The following is a 22,463-nucleotide window of genomic DNA, read 5'->3' as shown; positions in this document are numbered from 1 at the left end:
GCTTTTTTTAATGAAACTTACCCATATTCAAGTGTTGATAATAAATGCATGAAGCTAGAATAAAATGGTAATACAATGTATATTTTGTTATATTGCACGTTCAGATATTCATAAAACAAAATATTCTATGTGAAAATGATAAAAAATGCTGGCGGTGACTGGCAACTTTTTAAAAAAGCTGGTGGGGAAAAAGTTAAGCAGACAGTCAGATATCAAGCAGACAGTCTAATACTCATATGACTGCTTGTTGACATGTAGTTGCAAGGTTACTTATAGTTAGTAGATTGTCTAAAAGTGGAGGACCATTGAAATAAAGTGTTACCAGCACTGTTATTGAACGGAACTGAATCAAAATTGAACTGACTTCAGCTGAATAATGACACTTTTGTTTTCCGTAGAGCTGCTTACAGCGGAATTGAAATTGTTGTGTTCATATTCTGGGCTCATCTGCTTGCCTGTATACAGTATTCATCCTCAATTAGGTTCACACTGAAATTGGTCTTTTAAAATCACTATAAATGTCTTGGTACATTAGTATTTAGTACATACCTGGCTAGAGAGGAAAGCCTTGTTGTGCACTCATATAAGGGTGAAATTGTGCTTGATCATCTTTTAAGGTTGATAGATGAGATTGTTGACTGATTGGTGTCACTCTCATTATCTCAGGGCCGGCACCAAGTATACAGTGAGTGTGTTTGGTATGTTTGATGGAGGAGAGAGTATGCCATTGGCTGGAGAGGAGAAGACCACTCTCTCTGACGCCCCTCCACCTCCAACCTTTCAAACTCCAGGTAAGATTTATAAAAAAAAGATTGGATCTCTTTCTGACCCCTGGCACTTTAACCCTTCCAAATTAACCAATCAGATCTCATATTACCGGAGAGCATTCAGGTCGTTATGCACAAAGTAAGTTGAGTTCCAAAACAATTAGCACGCACCATTCGTTCTGAAATATAGGACAAATCTGTTGGTCTGCTATGCATTTAGTTCATCATAAAGACTACATATATAACAAAGCGTAACATTTTAAAGCTCTTTGTCAGTTTGGAATGGGAAAATAGGCAGCTGTCTAGTGCTTTGAGTAATGGCAAATACCTTTCAGCACAGCTAATTGTGTTGTGAAAGAGCAGACAGGGTGACTGCGCCACATGGTAGCCATGTCTCTGCCATCGCAAGAGGTAGAAAGATCTATCTGCTTACAATTACTAATGCTTTACAACTTGGTTAGGAAAAAAATGACATACAGAATGAAAGCTTTGCTCATGGTCTGCTGACCCTGTCTGGAATGTCGCTCCTAATTGGAAACAGATCGGATGGTGAGGGTCGGCCGACCAATACCAGCGGGAGAGGGAAAGGGATATATTCCCAGGCAAGAGATGAGGTGTAGTCATTTGCATGTGACGGACACTAGGAAAAAAAAAAAAAGTTCTATGGAAAAATTGGTACATGGTATACATGCCTTTAAGTTGATTTGGTAACACTTTACATTAAGGTTCCATTAGTTAAAGGCACAATATGTAAGATTTTTGGATTAAAATATCCAAAAACCACTAGAACAATGTTATATATTTTGTTGACTTGTGTTAATTACATTATCCCAAATGTTTCCAAGAATGTCTCAATCCAGAGAAGTAAGCAATTTTAACCCGGACACGGACCGTGCATCGTCTATCAATGACATAATATCCACGTTACCCTCGATTTCCGATTTTGTAGAATCAATGGAAACACCAGAGACACTTTTAAATATGATGTGTTTTATTAGACAGGTGAGCAACTGTTTGGATACTTTCATCGACAGAAAACTAATGATTGTTATGCAGCTCAACACAGTTAGTCTTATTGTTTAAATCTGGTTTTCTTGATTTACCGCGTGTACCATGTTTTACCATGGATAATATGGATCTAGCTCACTGCAGTGTGAACAAATGTCTCATAGTAGCCGCCGCCGAGCGAACGCACAGAGTAGCGTTATAACAACTGTCAACACACTCAAATGTGTGTAATATGATAAAACAGCACTGCGTTACCCCACATACACAAGAAGAAGCGGAAGCGCTCGTCTGCGGCAGAATAAAAGCTCTGTGAAATCAAGGAGTCATCAAGCTACACCTTTGTTTTGAATAAGCGACCTCTTATGCAGTGGTTTTCAAACCTGTCCTGGAGGCACCCCAGCCTTGTACATTTTGTGTCTCCCTCATTTATCACACCTGATTCAACTCATCAGCTCGTTAGTTGAGAATGCAAGAACTAAATTGGGTGTGTCTGATAGAGACATACAAAATGTGCAGGGCTGGGGTGCCTTCAGGACAGGTTTGAAAACCACTGCTAATATATTGTGGCTTTAACTACATTATGAACTGGCAATAATAAATACTAGTAAAGCATTTATTACTATTCTTAGTTTGTCAATTTCAAAATGAACTAATACATTGTTAAAATCAAACTTGTAACTGAGCTAACATGAACTTACAATGAACAGTTGTATGTTTATTAACTAACATGCATACTGTAAAAAAAATGTATTGCGTTTTTAGTTAAAATAAATAACTAACATTAACTAATGGGACCTATTAGTTCATTGAAAAATAACATGAATTTCATAATTTTTTAGTGTTTGGTCTGTGCTTTAGCTTAAATGATAGCAGCACTCAAGATGATCATGTTATCCCTGGTTTAAGGATATCAAAGTTAACATGGTCAATATCACAAATGTGCTTATTTCATTAGTGAACTAGTGAAGAATCTTAAATATTTATTGTTTGTTTAATCCACTTTGAGGTTGTTTCCACTGTTAAATTAAATATTGAATTCCAGATTTTCAATATTGCCTTAGCTATTTTGTATGGAAGCTTGTTTCCATCACAGACTAAAACATTTTAAAAGATAATTGTGTCTCACAATTCTGACTTTATATCTCGCAATTTGCAATTCTGATCTGAAGTTATAAAGTCAGAATTGCGAGATATACAGTAAAGTATTGCGAGTTTTTGTTTATTCTGTGGCGGAAACAAGCTTCCATAATTGTGTGTGTGCAATGCATTGACCAATCATTTGCATGTGTGTTTGTTTACTTGCTTAAAGTATGTTCCTGGCCTTAGTGTTTAGGGTGCAAGGAGTCGTAATTTAAGGGCGTTTTCACACCTACCTTGTTTGGTCCGGATTTTCGGACTTTTCAGTTTGGTCCGAATCAAAATTACAGGTGTGAAACCTCACCCGGAACCACGGTCCGGACCAAGCAGACGAAATTTGGTCCAACGAAAAGAGGTAGTCTCGGTCCGGATCAAACTGAACAAAGGTTCGGTTCGTTTCTAGTGTGAAAGCATTTTCTGTATGGTTCGGACTTTCAGACATTTTACAGGAAGTTCCAGTTTATGTTTAAATATTATAATGTTATTTTTAAATTCAATCTAGGCTACATTGATTATGAAAAGTGAAAATATGCGCAATATGTCAGAAGACAGAAAGTCAAAAATAATTTTAAACGAAATTTTGTATGATTTTGCTTAGAAAGCATTTCTTTAATGGGAATTTCGTTTTGTATAAATTGTATTTTAATTTTAATCAACGTTTAATCAGATAATTGCCTGGATTTAATAAATAAGAAGCAAATAGTCTATAGCAGACAATAATAGCGGGAGCGATCACATGCTTTACACATGAACTGGAGCGGGTCTCAAATAAACCGAAACTCAGCAGCTATTTGCCTCACGAAAATGAGAAATATGTGTATATAAGGCTTGAAATGTCCACTTTTAAACGTAACGAATAAAAAATAGTCAAGCAATGCGCACTGTTTAACGATATGCGTCCGTTCATTCATTCTTGTCAAAGACGCTGACGTCAGACGCACGTCCGTTTACAAACCAATCAATGTCCAGACGCCGCCCACATAGATGATGACGAGTGGACGCAAGTGTGTCATGTGAAGTTCTTTAGTTCGCTCGCATGATTGCAATGTGAAACCAAACCAAAACTAACCGAATGTATAAAAAGTATCAAAACATGAACTTCGGTTCAGACCTTGGTGCGGACTTTCAGGTGTGAAAACGCCTAAAAGTGAGAATTCCACATTACATTTGAGAATGAACACCTGTTTAGGTAATAAATCTCTTTTAAAGCCTTAGATAATTCGGTTTATTGATACTAAGAAATTCACACACAGTGTCAAGATAAAACATTTCATAATAACCACAGCAGTTTAATATATTAGCTGGCTATATCGATTGAGTGTTATCTATCCATGTTTTGTTTTTTTTCTTCTTCTTTTTTGTTGCTTGAGGGAATGATCTATAAATCAGACAATTATGCAACATGTTCTCTTTGAGCAGGGCCAGATGGGCGGCACCTTCCCTCTTTTCCCTTCATTCAGGTATCCGGAGAGACCGCACAATGGGACACAGACCAAGACATCTCTTTCGAACAAAGAGTTTATAGTTTAAAAGATGTTATTTAATATAATATGTAAAATGTATCACCTTTTCAAAATGCCAAATAAACTGTTTTGTCATGCTTTGCATGACTGTGTGAATGTTTTGTGTGTCCTACGCGTCGATCTGCATCCTACAAATCACAATCCATTTTTATCTTTGTGACTGCTTAATACTAGAATTTATTATTATTATTAATTGTATGATAATTAACTGACTGACTGAATTGTTCTCTGGTCAAACAGATGTAATGTGCAAAACCACAGCCCAGGCCGATATCGTCCTGCTTGTGGATGGATCTTGGAGCATTGGTCGTCTAAACTTCAAGACCATAAGGTCTTTCATTGGTCGCATGGTGGGTGTCTTTGACATCGGGCCAGATCGTGTCCAGATTGGTAAGAGAAATTTATCCTGAATCTTATAATAGGGAAAAGGCCCACAGCTAAGCGACACTCGTAGGAAAGAAAAATCTTTGGCAATTCAATTCTTTCCCTTAGACAGCAGTTAGATTCAATGGAGATCAAATGGAGACTCCTCAGATGTTTCCCCTAAAAATGTCTCTTGTAATCTCACATGTGTGCTTTAGAGAGTTCTCAACAATGTCTGATACCAAATTTTGCAATCAAAAGTCAAATCTCAGTATTACCTTAAACATTTCTCATTACATTTTTCCAAGATTAAAAGTCCTGAGCTTCTATCCACATGTGTTTTATAGCTCTTACCGTGTCTTCAAACATTTTGGGAGAAACATCTTTACTATATAATAGAACTTTCTAAAATGGTATCGTCGTCTGTGTATAAATGTGAACACTATTGTCCGTTTGTAGGTCTGGCACAGTACAGTGGAGACCCAAAGACAGAGTGGCACCTAAATACTCACAAAACCAGAAGCGAACTGCTGGAGGCCGTGGGCAATCTACCCTACAAAGGAGGAAACACACTGACTGGTAAATCATATTGTGTTCTGATCTATACGACACACCCAGCATCATTCATTCGTGGTGAAATCCCAAAGTGTGTGTGGAAAGTTTGTAATGTTGTCATCAGTTCTCTAGATTGTCTTTGTATGGCGTAGCATAAACACAGTAAAGCCTGACATAGGAAACAATAGTCATACTTAAAAAAAATGGAACAGTTGATTGAACTTTTAGACTGAATGCATGTGTTTTTTGTTGAGTATCATATTAAACAGATCAGGCTTTTATGGCTCATGTAGTCTGATATTGTGAGAATGTGGAGCTCAAACTCGAGCAGGAAAAACATCGACATTTTATTCAGAGGCCCAAACTGAGCAAAAATATGCAATTTAGTGCAGATGCTGATATTTATATGGCCAAAAAGTAAGATGAATTTCTGAGGCTTGTAATGTAAATCAATGAGATCTTTATAACAGTATAACAGATACTTATATAAAATGCATATAAATATCAATTATCACTCTATATCTGCCCATAATATGTCTTAGTACGATGATATAGTTTATGATCAAAGCTCTGTAGTTTTTATTACAGTGCAAAACAATGACAATTGAGAGATGAACAAATAAACCTTCCTCAAAAGCTGGATGATCATATTTGATACTCACATTTAAACATGATTTTTCTTGATAATCAAGTAAACCGGCTTCAGTCCAGTAAGTGTTCATCTTGAAATATTACTAACAATTTCACAGCAAACAGACACATGAACCATGAGATGGATGTTTGTACAATTATACTAAAAGGCTGTTTACTTGCTTAAAAAAGTAGAAACTATCAATCAGACGACAGAAGCCATGTAGTAGATTGTATGCAAAGTTTTCATCATTTAGAGACCTTAAAAATGTGAGTATCAAATATGAAACAGTATGTTTATAGAGTTAAGGTCTTCACTAGACGTTGTGTCCATGTACTTTTGGCCAGGTTGTGTATTTAGACTAATATTAGCAATATTGCCTTATTCCACAGGCCTTGCTTTAAACTACATCCTTCAGAACAATTTCAGACCTAACGTTGGTATGCGTCCAAACTCCCGGAAGATCGGTGTCCTGGTTACTGATGGCAAGTCCCAGGATGACATCATGGTCAACTCTCAGAACCTTCGGGACCAGGGGATTGAACTATATGCCATTGGTAAGAACAAGTTACCCCATATGGTCAGAAAGTATTTGCGGTCTGATGTGAAAGACACTGGATGATGAGTCACTCTGCAGCCATATTTGCAATGCCTCTGGGCAGCTACTCAATATTGCCAAAAGTTTTGGGACGCCTGTCTTTACATGCACATGAACTTTAATGACATCCCATTCTTAATCCGTAGGGTTTAATATGGAGTTGGCTCACCCTTTGCAGCTGTAACAGCTTCAACTCTTCTGGGAAGGCTTTCCACAAGGTTTAGGAGTGGGTTTATGGGAATTTTCGACCATTCTTCTAGATAGAAGCACATTTGAGAGGTCAGGCACTGATGTTGGACGAGAAGGCCTGGCTCCCAGTCTCTGCTCTAATTCATCCCAAAAGTGTTCTGTCGGGTTGAGGTCAGGACTCTGTGCAGGCCAATCAAGTTCCTCCACACCAAACTCGCTCATCCATGTCTTAATGGACCTTGCTTTGTGCACTGGTGCGCAGTCATGTTGGAACAGGAAGGGGCCGTCCCCAAACTGTCCCCACAAAGTTGGGAGCATGAAATTGTCCAAAATGTCTTGGTGTGCTGAAGCATTAAGAGTTCCTTTCCCTGGAACTAAAGGGCCAAGCCCAACCCCTGAAAAACAGCCCCACATCATAATCCCCCCCCCCCCCCCCATCAAACATTACACCTTTGCATCTTGCACTTGGTGATGAATAAAACCCATTCCATGAAGCTCTCTACGCACTGTTCTTGAGCTCATCTGAAGGCCACGCGAAGTTTGGAGGTCTGTAGCTATTGACTCTTCAGAAAGTTGGTGACTACTGTGCGCCTCAGCATTTGCTGACCCCGCTCTGATTTTACGTGGATTTTAATAGTTGCTGTTGTTCCCAATTGCTTCCACTTTGTTAAAATACCACTAACAGTTGACCGTGGAAAATTTAGCAGTGAGGAAATTTCACGAATGGACTTACACAGGTGGAAACCCATTACGGTACCACGCTTGAGTTCACTGAGCTCCTGAGAGCGACCCATTCTTTCACAAATGTTTGTACAAGCGTCTGCATGCCTAGGGGCTTGATCTTATACACCTGTGGCCATGGAAGTGATTGGAACACCTGAATTCAATGATTTGGAGGGGTGACCTAATACTTTTGGCAATAGAGTGCTTTTTGGGCATCCAAGACCAAGTCCTATCTACTGAATGGGGGAATCCTGCAATCTCAAAAAACTGCTTGCAGAACATATTTCAAATCAGCAACAAAATCTGATATGAACGGTCCCATAAATGATGTTCAAATAGCGTTTAAATATATTATATTTCAGGCTGGACCAACACATATGCAGTCCTAAGCATGTTGATTACCTAAAGTCTTTGGTTTCCTGTAGAATGGACTTTAACATGTTCTGTGATCTCTAGGTGTAAAGAATGCGGATGAGAATGAGCTGAGAACCATTGCTTCTGATCCCGATGACATCCACATGTACAACGTGGCTGACTTCTCCTTCCTGCTGGACATCGTGGACGACCTGACGAACAACCTGTGTAACAGTGTCAAGGGTCCAGGTATGACTGAGGTCAAACAATACGCCTGAGAGACTGTGTGTTGCACTATTACAGTTATATCTCAGAAGGGCAGAATGAAAAGTGGTCTAAGTGACATCAGTGGAACAGCAAAGTTGTTTAATAGGAATGGCTCATTATTTTTTGATTAACCCTTTAATGCATGAATGTTTTGCAAATCATTATTACATATTTGGGTCTTTAGCGACCCGGATCTATATCTAACACATATGGATCTCTACCTGTCGCGATAATATAAAACTCTCCTGATATTACAGTAACAGTTACAGAGGAATACAATAAAGCATATTTTGTGACCTTTTGGAGCATGTTTGAGCATTTGAGCACATGTTGATCACTGTCCTCGTCAGAGCTCATGCCCCAGTACATTCAGCATCTGGCTCATATTCGCCATCTCAAACATATTCTCAAAACTATCATCTTCAAAATCAATGTTGTGATCACTGACAGCTTATTTCACGAGATCCACCATCAAGTGACACGAATATTTGATTGCGTTCAGCACTTGCTCTGCAGTGAATCACTGAGCCATTCCAAGTTTTGCTGCTGCTTTCCTATTCTTTTGTTTTCTGTCTGCGGTAACTACGAGTGAAACGTCACTTCGTCATTTTTTCTTGTTTTATTGTTTATAATGAATTGATTGGGGAATACTAAGAAGGTTCATGTCTAACTATAAAAAATGAATGAGGATGGTAGCGAATGACGTCCCGGGTATGTATGCGTTTAAGGGTTAAAGATTAAGAACATAAGGGCTATAATGGGATTTTAAGGGGTATTTTAAGCATGATGCAAAGTAGAGTACCTAAAACTTAACTGTCAAAAAATCATGGCAAAAAATTATTGTGGCAATGGCAACAGGAAAAAATACAAGATATTAATTATAACAATCATGATTATCAGATTTTTTACGGGTGATATTCTTCATTAGGCTGTTTTATGGAATAGAGCACAACAGCTAGGTTCCAAAAGTTACAATTCTCATACATCAATTTTTATGGTACTTTCAACACAGACCTACCATGAGTTCTGACATTATAATTATCATAAATTATATTTGCAATGCTTCAAGGGATTGTAGTTCTTTCCCTTTTAAAAGATGTTACACAGTCCATTTTTGTCTGATTTTCCTGACAGCTTTGCCCTTTTTTCTAATTTTCAAATATTTTACTTTTTGCTTCAAATTAAATTTAAAATTTTGTAATATGATTTCTCTGAGCTGGATGTTTTGGTTCATGGCAAAGATTTCTACATGGAAACCATGTCTCATTTTTCCTTTGCTACACTGGAAGAAGCGAAAAATTTCCTCAAGAGATTACATTAACTATAACAAGAGGAAGATAAAACGAATCGGTCGAAAGTTCAAAAATATTAACAGTATCTGTTGTTTATTTTAGTTTATTACAGACAGTGCCATTTCTTGACTGGGCTGCTTCTAGCGTGTGTGTGTGTGTGTGTGTGTGTGTGTGTTTTGTTTTGGAGCCTGTCTGTCTGCGCCTGGATCAAGTATCAAGAGTGTCAAAGTTTCATCACAAAGAGGTCAAAGCCTTCAGGGGCTCAGTTTTGTAAAAAGAGGAAGAGAAAAGGAAAGGTGTTTTTTTTAGACCTAGCACTCCATCGACACGTCAACATAATGGCACTGCAATTTAGCCACAATTCACATAAGCAGCATTAGCATAAGAAGATGGATTTTTTTCAATGTTATGAGGGTGATCAGAAATAAAAAATATTTAGTCAATATTGAAAATATATATATTAAAAATGAATGATGGTGTAATAATGATTGTCAGAAAACCAGAAAACATGACACACATGGAAATAGATGGATAAAAACATTACATATTTGAAATATGCATATCATTATTCTAATGCATAACAGTATGAAATTGAACTCTAAAATAACTCTAAAATTCTAAATACGTTTAAAACATTCTAGGAACATCACAACCTTTATTTCGTTTCACAGAATTATGGGTCAGTTTCTGAAACAACCCTGATGACAGTAAACATGTAGCAGTGCAATTCTGCCGTATATGGGGGGTCAAAGGCTAAACCCTAATTACCATCATTACCCCTCACAGGAGGAGGCCCGGAGCCACCCACCGATCTGACGACCTCAGAAGTCACCCATTACTCTTTCCGGGCCACCTGGGTCGGCCCTGATGGACCTGTAGAGAAGTTCAGAATAGAGTATGTGAGCACAGCAGGAGGAGAACCACAGCAGGTATGAGCACTTCATATCTATGCCAAGATGACTATTGCTCATGCTTAGGAATTTGAACTGAAGTAATAAAATCAGTGTGAAACTTATCTGACATTGTTTAGGCTATGCACATAAACAGTGTTGGAGAAAGTTACTTTTATAAGTAATGCATTACAATATTAACTAAGTACTAGTTACTTTTTAATGTGTTACGTTACTTTTTCTCACCTGGCTGTGGCTCGCTGTCTTCCAGGTGTTTTTTTGTGTGTGTGTGTGTTTTAAAGAGAAATAATTTTTTGTTATGCATTCAACAACACAGCCTATATAACATACCCCTAAATTTTCTTTTAAAACACATTTACAATATTGATGTATTCTGAGAACTTTCCTGACCTCTAGAGAGCTAGAGGGCTATATTGAAAATGTTTCATATCGGCCGATTTGAAAAAATTATGCCGATATGCCTTGCCGATATGATAACATGTTAATATGCACCTGCAATAACTCACGTGTGCAAGGAGTGCTATAGCGATAAGACCACGGCAGCAGAGTGTAGTCATTCTTGAAATGAAAACAAGCAAATACATTGCATGTATGTTGATTTATATTGACAGTTTTTAAACGCTGCTTTGAATTTATGAATGTGCATAGGTTTTCACAACAAAACTAGCCCAAAATGAGCACAATCGCGTCTCCCCACTCTCTAGTGCGCGCAGCAGCCTCCACAGCAGCAGAAGCTTCTCCAGGTCCTTGTGCCCGCCCGCTAGAATGTTATGTAGTGGGGGGGGGGGGGGGGGCTGTTGTTACAGTAATAAAATGAAAAAGTAAAAATTTAAGTTACTTCTTTTTCTGAATCAATAAATCAGTAATGATGTCATAAATCACAAGCATGACACTTGTATATTAAATACTTGTACGTACAGTTTATTAATCTGTAATACAATTTTATGAAATGGATGATGAAAAATAATCCAAGGAGCTCTAAAATAATTGTAGATTTTTTTATTTGAAGCTAAAAACAGCATCAACTGATAAAAATAATAGCATAAATAGCGTAACAGCATCAAAAATAATATATATAGGTTACAATAGCATCTGTCTGGCGTGAAGAGTTACTGACTTTATTATTGTTATTTTCAGAGCTTTTAATATACTCTTATTATAAAAAATAACTTTATTAACATTTATTTCTCTTTATCAATTATCATTTCAGAAAGGTGACCTCAGAAATCTGAAACCGAATGAAAAAAAAAGGTTTTACTCAAAATCGTGTCTCCAAACAAAGGGAAAAAAATTAACGGATATCGGTATCTATATCAGCATCGGCCAAAATTAGTTGAAAAATATCGGCATATCGGATATCGGCAAAAATCCAATATTGTGCATCCCTAATATAAACTTTAAAAGTTTATTTTAGTCAGTCTTTTTCCCCCTCGGAATTTGACTTTATAACTCGCAACTGCGAATTTATCAGAATTGTGAGAAATTATCTTTTAAATTGTGTTTTTCCGTGGCGGAAACAAGCTTCCATATGAGTCTAAGTGACTGCGATAGGGAGAAGAGACCGAATTTTAATTCAGTAGTTTAAAAAATGTTTAAGCAAATGAATTAAACTGAAAAGTAACACCACGCATTACTTAATCGTAATTGTTTTACGCTGACCCTTGCGTATTCGTAAAAAGTGTACTAGAAGTATACTATAAGTATGTGTAATAGCCCCCCCTTCCGTATAACATTGAAAACATGGATTTTTGGGAAAACTCGTCATTGCGAGGCAGTGCTGTGTTGTAAATGACAGAAAATCTTGTCAAAGCCATGTTTATAGTGTTAATTAGTGTTAATGCATTACTTTACTCGTTACATCAAAAGTAATCTGATTACATAATGCATGTTACTTGTAATGCGTTACCACCAACCATGCACATAAATGATGCAGAATGAACGAGCAAAGAAGGACAAAGTGAGCCAAAACTAGTCTGGAAACAATTTGGAAAGGCTAACTTGTATTTGACCAAGAAATTAATCGTGTTGTCATTGCAAACCCAGTCGTGTTCTATTCTTGTGTGTTCTCACCTTTATTTTGTTCCTCTATTGCAGTTGTTTGTCGACGGGACGGTGACGACTGTGGTCTTGGAGAGTCTTACGCCACTGACGGAGTACATAGTGAAGGTTTACTCAGTTGTGGGAGAGGAGAGCAGTGACCCCCTCAAAGGCACAGAGACCACATGTAAGTGTGCATTTACCCATAATTTACTCATCATCAGAACTACCAGAGCCAAGTCCTCAACAATATGTGCTAGAACAACAAAACACACAGCAAAACATAATATGAAACAGAAGAAATCCAACAATCGACAAATATTATCACTGTTTTGGAAGCACATATTAATGAGGTTGTGGTTCTGCACCATTTTTAGTTGTAATTGTTTGTTTTGGACATTTTATATGCTAAAATTACCTTAGAGTACCATGGAAATACCATGGTATTTATACTAAGTAATTGTTCACATTGTGTCACAACTTTTTTTTAAAGAAATTAATTCTTGTATTCAGCAAGGATGCATTAAGTTGATCAAAAATGACAGTAAAAACGTTTACATTGTGAAAAAAATCTGCTTTTTTACTTTCTATGCATCAAATTATCCTGAAAAAAATATGTATCATGGTTTCCACAAGCATATGAAGCAGCGCAACTGTTTTCAACACTGATAATAATCAGAAATGTTTCTTGAGCATCAAATCAGCATAAGATAATGATTTCTGAAGGATCATGTGACTGATCAAATTCAGCTTTGATCACAGGAATAAATTACATTTTACAATATATTCACATATAAAACACTTGTAACGATATTTCACAACATACCTGTTTTACTGTATTTTTACTGTGTGATCAAATAAATGCATCGTTGCAGAGCATAAGAGACTTTTGTTTCTGTATAAAGTAAGCAAAAAATTGATATTTTAGTAGCATCTTTACTGTTTAAAAATGACCAGGATTTGCTGATGTTTAGCCAGTCACTGAGAAGATGCAATTTAAATGCTACGCAAAGTACATTGCTGATACATGTGCTAATATTGCTGTACTCTTTTTGCCACATTTAACCCTAATGCCATCATTCCTTTCACAGCGCTCTGAATGTAACCGTGTTTCATACGGCATGATGCTGCTTTGCACCGCAAAGTGTCACTGTATTATTTCATGTACATCCATGTTGTCTTTACACTGAAAAAAGGATTTTCTCACTCAGTACTTTGACTTGTGTTCCAGTACCAGTATCTAAAGGTTCTTAAACCAAGATCACATTTACTTGAGAAGAAAAATGAAAAATTATGAAAAATATATCAAAGTTAACCAAGCTTATGCTTAAAACAAGAAAAAATGGCTGCCGATAGGATAAGAAACATAATATTTTTGTCCCTTAGAATTAAGTTGATTTTTGCAGATATTTGTTCTTGTTTTATGACTAACTTAGTCATTTCGATTCTCAAGTACATGTATCTTGATTTAAGAATTGTTAGATGTTATAATACTATTGTAAGAAAATCATTTTTGTTTGCAGTGTATGTGTCGACATTCGCATTGTCTGTTTGTCTGTCAGTCATTTCCATCACGTGAGTATCCCATGATCATTCTCATCCAACCATCGTCTATCATGGCATTCCATTCCACCTGGTCACGCATCCATCATTCCATCCGGAATGCTTCCATGTTCCCATTCGAGCTTCAGTCCGCTTAGAAGGATAGTCAGGGCTCGAAATGAATAAGAGAAAGAGAGAAAAGTCATGTTCCCCTCTGTAGTGCCTCTCAGTCTCACTGGTTTGAAGAACATGAACATCTACAAAGTGCGCTCCACCACCATGAATGTGAGATGGGATGCGGCCAAAGGGGCCACAGGCTACATGCTTCTCTACAACGCCCTTAACGCCACTGAACCCTCTGCGGAGCAGGAGGTACGGTGATGCCACACATTTTGCCCAGCTTGCTGGCCCAATCTCACTATGTCCACACTGCAAAAATTTTTTTTAAATTTAAAATCACTTAAAGGGATACTTTCAATAAAACTTGCCGTTTTTTGAAATCGTGCCACCTGACTAGAGTAAACAAAGAAAGAAGGCTGTTGTCTTCCCTTTTTCCTAATACCGTTAAGTAGGAAAACTTCAACACCCATAATGCACTGGGCATGTTGCAACCCCGACTAGTGCTCTGCCATTAATACGCTTACCAAAGTCAAGTATGGGTGCATTCAAGTCATGTCGAAAAGATTGTATTTATAAGTTGAACGCACATGACCGCCACCACAATGTCTTAAATACGAGCGGGAAGCTCTGGATCTTCTTTAAGCCCCGATCTTTATGAGTTGGGGGTGTGTCAGTGAAAAATGTGGCAGATACCACAATACTTATAGGTATTTATTTAGCAGTGACATTGTCAAGCGTTTTTAATTTAGCCTACAACAAAATAAGCACGAAATATAATAGCATTGTAAAATAAAAATATAATGCGTAACAATAAAGTTTACAGTGGCTTCATAAATGAATTAAAAACATTAAAAAGCAAAGCGACATGATGCACATTCTTTGTTCTTCATTTTCTAGAAGTAGAGTTTAAAAACCGTGCTGTATTTTTGTGTAGTTAATCAAAGGTGCCGTATGTAAGTTTTTCACTTTACTAAAGCATAAAAATACCATAATATGCTTGCAGATATGTAGGAAACATGCTAAACTCACCCACTTGTTTCTCTGAAAAGCAATGCTAGAGCCAGTTTTTCTACTTTGAAATGTGTGTTTTTGTTTTGGTCTATGCGATACCGCACGCCGCCAGTTTACCCAATAGTATTTCGACACCACGGGTTGTCAGTTGGCGGAAAACACATCGTATTGCTGCAGCCATGGAAGCCAGCAAACAAACTGGGTCAGAGATCCAGAGGTGGACAAAGTACACAACTTCATTACTTGAGTTAAAGTAAAAGTACTACTGGTCAAATATGACTCAATTACAAGTGAAAGTTGTAAAGATAGATTTTTACTTAAGTAAAAGTACAGAATTGCTTGTTTTTAAAAGTACTTAAGTATCAAAAGTAAAAGTAAACATTATTTTATTGTTGCATTGTTTTATGAATCACGCTGTGCCATCGTGGTGGTTTAAGCCAGTCATGTCCATCTGACATGCTAGCATACCTTGAACTCATTTAAATACTTGTTTAAAAGTTACAAAGCTCTTATCAAAGTCGAAATCGTACTAGAAAGGAAAGGTTTCTAAATTGTGTTTTTTTGACAAGATTATTTTAAAACATATTTCTGAAAGGACTTCAGTTAACATTAGCCCAACTACATTTTTGCATGCTAACTAACGTTATTGTCAAACTTTACCTATGCGTTAGCATTGTATTGCCAAGGCTATGGCAACTTGGCGGGCAAATCCATAAAAAAAATATTTGACCGACAATACTTCATACCAGTGTTAAATTTAACAGCAAATTTTGATTTAGTTTTAGTCATAGCTTTTTACTAAAATGCCATTTAGTTTTTGGCATCATTTTGGCAATTTTAGGCATCTGAATTGTTTTCGTTTTAGTCGACTAAATATAATACGATTTTATACATTTTATAAATCAGTACTTTTGCTCTGGCATCTGAGAGATAGCTTTCTGTGTGCGCATCCGGATTGAATTGAGCTCTTTCTCTTTCGTGTCGTTGCCACATGTCTGCTCTTCTCTTTCTCCCAGACTTTCACATTTTTGAGCAATTCAAATTCAGTTCTGACTGGATCTCTTCCTAAATCATCCCTCTCTAACATTTGTCTCATATTTATTCGTTGAGGAAAAAGTAAATAGATTTGTCATCGTGTTTGTCATTCACGTTTTAAAGAAGAAGAAAAAATCATCCACTGACTTTCAAAGCGGCAACATAGAAATTACTTTCTACTTCGAGGACCTTGATAGAAATGTAGCGGAGTAAAAAGTACAATATTTGCCTTTCAAATGTAGTGAAGTAAAAGTAATACATTTCCAGTAAAAGTACTACTCAAGTAAAATACAGATACTCAAAAAGTGTACTTAAGTACAGTATTCAAGTAAATGTCCGCCTCTACCCGACCTAAAAAGCCTCAGCATCCATCTAAAATCCAAGAGCATATTAAAACACGGATAAATCAACTCATCAACTTACAGTGTGGCTTTCATTGTCAATTGTGCTCGCTCCTGTTGCATGTCCTCAAGCTGGCAACCCGCGTGAGAGTCGAGTCGAGTTGAGAGGAGGAGGGGGCGGGGGAAACAACATTCTCTAATATTTTGAATTTGGACTGCAGTACCTATTTCAACCCTACATACCGCACCTTTAAGAGAAGGTACAGTGCCATCTTGCTCCGACGAAAGTGACTTGAACGCATCTGACATTGTAAACATGACTTCCCAACTCGTAAATACGAACTTCCCAGTAGGACTTGAATGCACCAATACGGTGGCGCAGACATGATGTGAGAAGCTGGAAGTCTAATTCACCACTGGTTCCTTCAAGATTTTCCTATGGGATTTTAAAATGGTGTTTTTCAATTTATGTGTAAAATAAAGCATGTGGTAAACATAGCTATACTTTGACGTTTTGTTCTACAACGAAGAATTCATAGAGTAGTAGACGTTTAGCGGGAGTGAGTTACTTTTGGTTTTGGCGGCTGAAGGCTGCAAAGAATAGGAAAAATACGGAGAAAACACAGACGGAAAATATGAAAAACCTTTGTGTTTGTAGTCAACATTTCAAACTGGATGACAACGGACAGTGATTTATGCCAAACGGAGGGGAAAACTGCCATTTTCATGAATTTTCCCTGGAGCTGTCAAAAGACTTTTGCTGACAAATAAATGTGAATTGCTCAGTTGTTCATTTATATAATACTGACATTGTAACAATAACAAACAGGTTGAAAATCGTCATTTTAAGATATTAAGTCCGAAAAATGAATGATAATTATGTGTTTATGCCATAAATATCTGCCATAGGGGGACAAAATAACAAAAAAACTAGATATTTCTTACCCTATTGGCAGATATTTTTGCTTCTTTTAAACATAAACTCAATTAACACTCAAGTAAATGTATCTTGATTTAGGAATGTTTAGATATTTGTACTGACAAATGAGTAAAAAATACTGAGTAAGTGCAGTGCAGTCTTCAATATGAAGACGAATATTTCCAAAATAAGTGCAAAAAGTGTAAATGAAAATAATTTTGGACTTACTGGAAGAGACAAAATGTTCTCATGGAAACCCAGTGGTCTTATGTAGCTCAAATCTGTCAACAACTATGACATACTGTAGCAGAAAGAGGAAATGGAAAGCATTTTTGGAGATATTGTTGATACCACAGGTGGTAGGTCTACATTTAATGGCTTCAAAAACCTCCTTTATATTGCAGCTTTTGGAAAATAACAGCCTATTAGCACTCTGGGGCTTTTTAGCACAGTTTCTCTTTCAAGTATTTCACATAATAGGAAGATCCAGAGGTCTCGACGTCAGTTCTGGCTAGAATCTGAAGTCCACAGGGTTCGTCTCAGAGCGCAGATGTTTCAAAATTGCTCCCCCATTTTTATTTTTCATTAGAAAGAAAGAATATGCTTTGAGATTTTCCTCTGCTAATTATGAGACCCTCTCATAATATCTTCACTGAAAAAAAATCTAAACATCTTTAAATCAAGATGCATTTACTTGAGAAGCAAAATTGTTTCCTTGCTTTCTGAAACATTTATCCAAATTTGGCTATTCGCATTAAAACGAGACAAAAAGACCAAGTAAGAACATGTTTTTTTTTGCAGTGCTGGGATACAGAAAGAAATAGAGGGCATAAATAGATTTTTTTGTTAGGTGCAAAATACTTTCTCTGTGGTTTTGTGTGCGAAAATATATCAGTCAAGACTGAAATCAGACTCTGTACCGTTATAGAAAACTATATAAAGGATTCACAAGTATTTGTGCTTCAACTGCCCTGCTGAAAAGACCAGCATATGTTGTGATTTGGACATTTCTGCACCGTCTTCTTAAATAGTTTAAAGTCCAGATGAAATCAAAATGAACCCAGTTTACTTTACTGACCATGATCCGTCATGTTTTTTTTTTAAGAAAGAAAAAGTTTTTAATTTATTTCGTTTTAGTTATTTTAGTGCACAACTTAAAGGTGGGGTAAGTGTTATTTCAAAACTGCTTTATAAAAGTGTCTCAGGCCGTGGACCAAAACAAACTTGTAGCCAATCAGCAGTAAGGGGCGTGTCTACTAATAATGGGGATAAGAGAGCGCTCAGTGCACGTCATTATTCAAATGTGTCCGAAAAGTAAGACAATAAACTCCTAATATATGTTTGTTTCCTTTGCTTCCTCTTTTCGTGATCGATACGTGCAACCCTCTAATCTTGTCATATTTACAATATGTTCGTTAGTTGGACTGTCGTGCTCGTGCTATCGAGTTGTTCATGAGAACTGTGTTCGTGTTTTTGGGATGTAAGGGATGACATTTTCATTGAACATTCGACCTGGATTACCATAGTAACACACATTGCTTTCACTTATTGATGGCATCGTACCCTCGGGCGGCTGGCACAGCAGATTCCGCTATAGTCGTTACCTGCGTTGTGTACGTATGTGTGGGGCGGAGCTATCAAAATAGGGGCAAGACCCTTTTGGGGTAGGGGCGTGTTTGTTTTGGTGATTTGAAATATCAACATTGGTTACCAGAAAGCAGTTACCCCACCTTTAAACGGAACAAAAATGAGAAATTTTGCATTGGCATCTACTTGAGATAAAACAAATTAAAAACAAATTACATTTGAATTTATTTCAGTTAGTGTTAGTTAGTAAAAATAGTTTTAGTTACTAAAAATCCTGGTTCATCCCTCCTCAAAGCAGCGCTGACCACTATAAACAAGCTTGGAAATTCATGCTGGTCTTATCAGCGAGGTCGTAAGCGATTCTGTCATCATGTTCCCATGAACAAGTCCACCATCCCTTTCATTTGTGATGTGGTTGACCTTCACAGATGCGTGTGAAAGGAAAAGTTACTGATGTCCAGCTGAAGAAACTTCGTCCCAACACGGCCTACAGCGTTTCCGTCTTCGCCCTGCTCGGCGATTACGCCAGTGACCCTCTCAGTGATCAGGGGGTGACCCGTAGGTGGCACTAGGGCTTTCTTCCCCTCAGCAGGGATGATTCGCAGACTATCAGATTCTCATCGTTTGTTTGTCTGTTTTTTTTTTTGGTTTGAATCTCTTCCCTCTACATAGTGCCTCTTCCTCCATCCGGTGAGTTGAGGATTTCGGATGTTACCCACAGCACTATGCTACTGGACTGGGATGCTTCTCCCGGCGCCGTTCGTAAATACATCATCACTTACAAGCCAGATGAGGGAGAGGCGAAGGAGGTAAGGCCATAACCCATACCTGCAAACTCATGGTCTTTTGGCAAAATTGGCCATTCTCACATTGAAATAAGACATTCATGAGATTCTTGATTAGATGAATGGAGGTCTTGACATTAACACCCGCCAAACCGCCGAACGCGGGTGTATTTCAGCAGTGGTGTGTAACGCAGTCACTCCTACTAGGCACTTTGGCATTTGGGTTAAATTTGATATATAATTTATACATTTCTCAGTTGTAGTCTTTTAAAAAAGGCATCTGAAATAATAAACTAAGTGCAATGTAGTATTGTCAAAAATTATGATTTTGCGATACATATCGATACTGAAATATCTGAAATGCTTTCAATACTCATTTTCCACAGAATAGACATGATACCAGCTGCTCTTTCTCTCTCTCTCTCTCTCTCTCTCTCTCATCTCTCCGACAGCGACTGACACACAAACCCGCCTCCCCTCACTCACTCGTTTCATTTGCTCCAGATGAATATTGTTGCTGTTACAGGGCTTGGATTTTTCTATGAGATTGCAAAATTTGCACATAATTTTTGTGATCACACCCAAAGTGCACGTTCGAATTGAGTTCTTTTTCGCTGCTTATTGCGCTTAAACAGTCAAATACACACAAAATAATGTCAAAATTGTGAGTATTCACGTAAGCACAGTCAGTTATGTTTTTAGTGAATGTGAACAGTTGAGAAAGAAATCCAATAGCCACAGTGGAGGGTGAGCAAAAAAAGTTAACCTCAAGCCCTGTATGAATATACACTCTATTGCCAAAAGTTTTGGGACACCCCTCCAAATCATTGAATTCAGGTGTTCAATCACTTCCATGGCCACAGGTGTATAAGATCAAGCACCTAGGCATGCAGATGCTTCTACAAATATTTGTGGAAGAATGGGCCGCTCTCAGGAGCTCAGTGAACTCAAGTGTGGTACCGTGAAAGGTTACCACCTGTGCAATAAGTTCATTCGTGAAATTTCCTCACTACTAAATATTCCATGTTCAACTGTTAGTGGTATTATAACAAAGTGGAAGCAATTGGGAACAACAGCAACTATTAAAATCCATGTAAAATCAGAGCGGGGTCAGCACATGCTGAGGCGCGCAATGAGAAGAAGTCGCCAACTTTCTGCAGAGTCAATAGCTGCAGACCTCCAAACCCTGTGTGGCCTTCAGATTAGGTCAAGAACAGTGTGTAGAGCTTCATGGAATGGGTTTCCATGGCCGAGCAGCTCATCCAAGCCTTACATCACCAAGTGCAACGCAAAGTGTCAGATGCAGTGGGGTAAAGCACGCCGACACTGGACTCTAGGGCAGTGGAGACGTGTTCTCTGGAGTGACCAATCACGCTTCTCTGTCTGGCAATCCGATGGACGAGTCTGGGTTTAGCGGTTACCAGGAGAATGGGACTTGCCTGACTGCATTGTGCCAAGTGTAAAGTTTGCTGGAGGGGGGATTATGGTGTGGGGTTGTTTTTCAGGGGTTGGGCTTGGCCCCTTAGTTCCAGTGAAAGGCACTCTTAATGCTTCAGCACACCAAGACATTTTGGACAATTTCATGCTCCCAACTTTGTGGGAACAGTTTCAGGATGGTCCCTTCCTGTTCCGAACATGGTCCATAAAGACATGGATGAGCGAGTTTGGTGTGGAGGAACTTGTCCTGACCTCAACCCGATAGAAACCTTTGGGATGAATTAGAGTGGAGACTGCGATCCAGGCCTTCTCGTCCAACATCAGTGCCTGACCTTACAAATGCGCTTATAGAAGAATGGTCAAAATTCCCATAAACACACTCCTAAACCTTGTGGAAATCCTTCCCAGAAGAGTTGAAGCTGTTATAGCTGCAAAGGGTGGGCCAACGATTAAGAATGGGATGTCATTAAAGTTCATGTGCATGTAAAGGCAGGCGTCTCAAAACTTTTGGCTATATAGTGTATATATGAAGGGAGCTGAGGCTTTGATTACATTTTCTTACAGTTTTGCAGTGCTGCTTACCGGGGTAACTGCTGTATTTCTGCTTTTAAGTAATTTTGCATTTTCATTTAGCCTGTGTGCTGTTTTTATTCAGACCAATTAGGCTGAAAAGTTAAGGTTTATCATTTTATAAAACTTTTTATTTTTGTCAAAACTTGTGCTATTTGAACTGTAAAATTGTTTAAATCATATTTTTATGGTCATTTTACAATTTAGCATGTTACCATACACATTGGTGTTGTTTCAAAAGAAGGTTGCTACGACTTCAACGACTTCAACTACTGAGATAACCATAGAAAGCATAAAGGGCATTTATTTCAGTAAGGGGGTTTTGAAGGTCTAGTAACAAAGGTAAAAAATTGTTTTGCTCATAATATTTACGTTTTCTGACGACACACATGCGTGTTGGAGGGTCCGCATGCGTCCTGCTGTCCACGCTTTGAGTAGCTCTGCACTTGGGATTAATTGTGTGGACATCTTATAACTCAGCTGTTAAACAACAATCTTGTTTTCATATGTGCAAAGCCTTCCTGGGTCACTGTGGAAGCCTTCCTGTGGAAAGATTCCTGTCTGTTTACACAATTCATCCAGGCAGACAACCAAGAAACAGACTCATGTTGATGGATTTGGGACCTTTTAACAGATCAGCAATTACGTTACACAATTCAGTGGAGACGGCAGCTGCCGAGAGAGTCCAGCTGCTCTCCAGGGATCATCTACCAAAGATTGTGAGAACAGACAGCTGACAAAAAAGATGGAGTTTTGAGTGG

The 22,463-nt window shown here is 37.9% G+C and overlaps 1 protein-coding gene across 1 annotated transcript in view; it reads left to right on the top strand.

The window, feature by feature from the left end:
• Positions 1–22,463, top strand: part of col12a1a (collagen, type XII, alpha 1a) — a 111,405-nt gene that overhangs the window by 33,535 nt on the left and 55,407 nt on the right. Inside the window, exons 17-26 of the mRNA XM_079832663.1 lie at positions 667–791; positions 4,676–4,825; positions 5,258–5,377; positions 6,377–6,541; positions 7,951–8,097; positions 10,194–10,336; positions 12,413–12,542; positions 14,118–14,269; positions 19,339–19,468; positions 19,583–19,719. Of these exons, the coding sequence (XP_079688789.1) occupies positions 667–791; positions 4,676–4,825; positions 5,258–5,377; positions 6,377–6,541; positions 7,951–8,097; positions 10,194–10,336; positions 12,413–12,542; positions 14,118–14,269; positions 19,339–19,468; positions 19,583–19,719 (1,399 nt within the window). The remainder of the gene's footprint in view (positions 1–666; positions 792–4,675; positions 4,826–5,257; positions 5,378–6,376; positions 6,542–7,950; positions 8,098–10,193; positions 10,337–12,412; positions 12,543–14,117; positions 14,270–19,338; positions 19,469–19,582; positions 19,720–22,463) is intronic.

This window comes from Gobio gobio, assembly GCF_949357685.1.
Source record: "Gobio gobio genome assembly, chromosome: 13".
Lineage (NCBI taxonomy): Eukaryota > Metazoa > Chordata > Actinopteri > Cypriniformes > Gobionidae > Gobio > Gobio gobio.
This window is presented reverse-complemented; position numbering and strand designations above follow the sequence as displayed.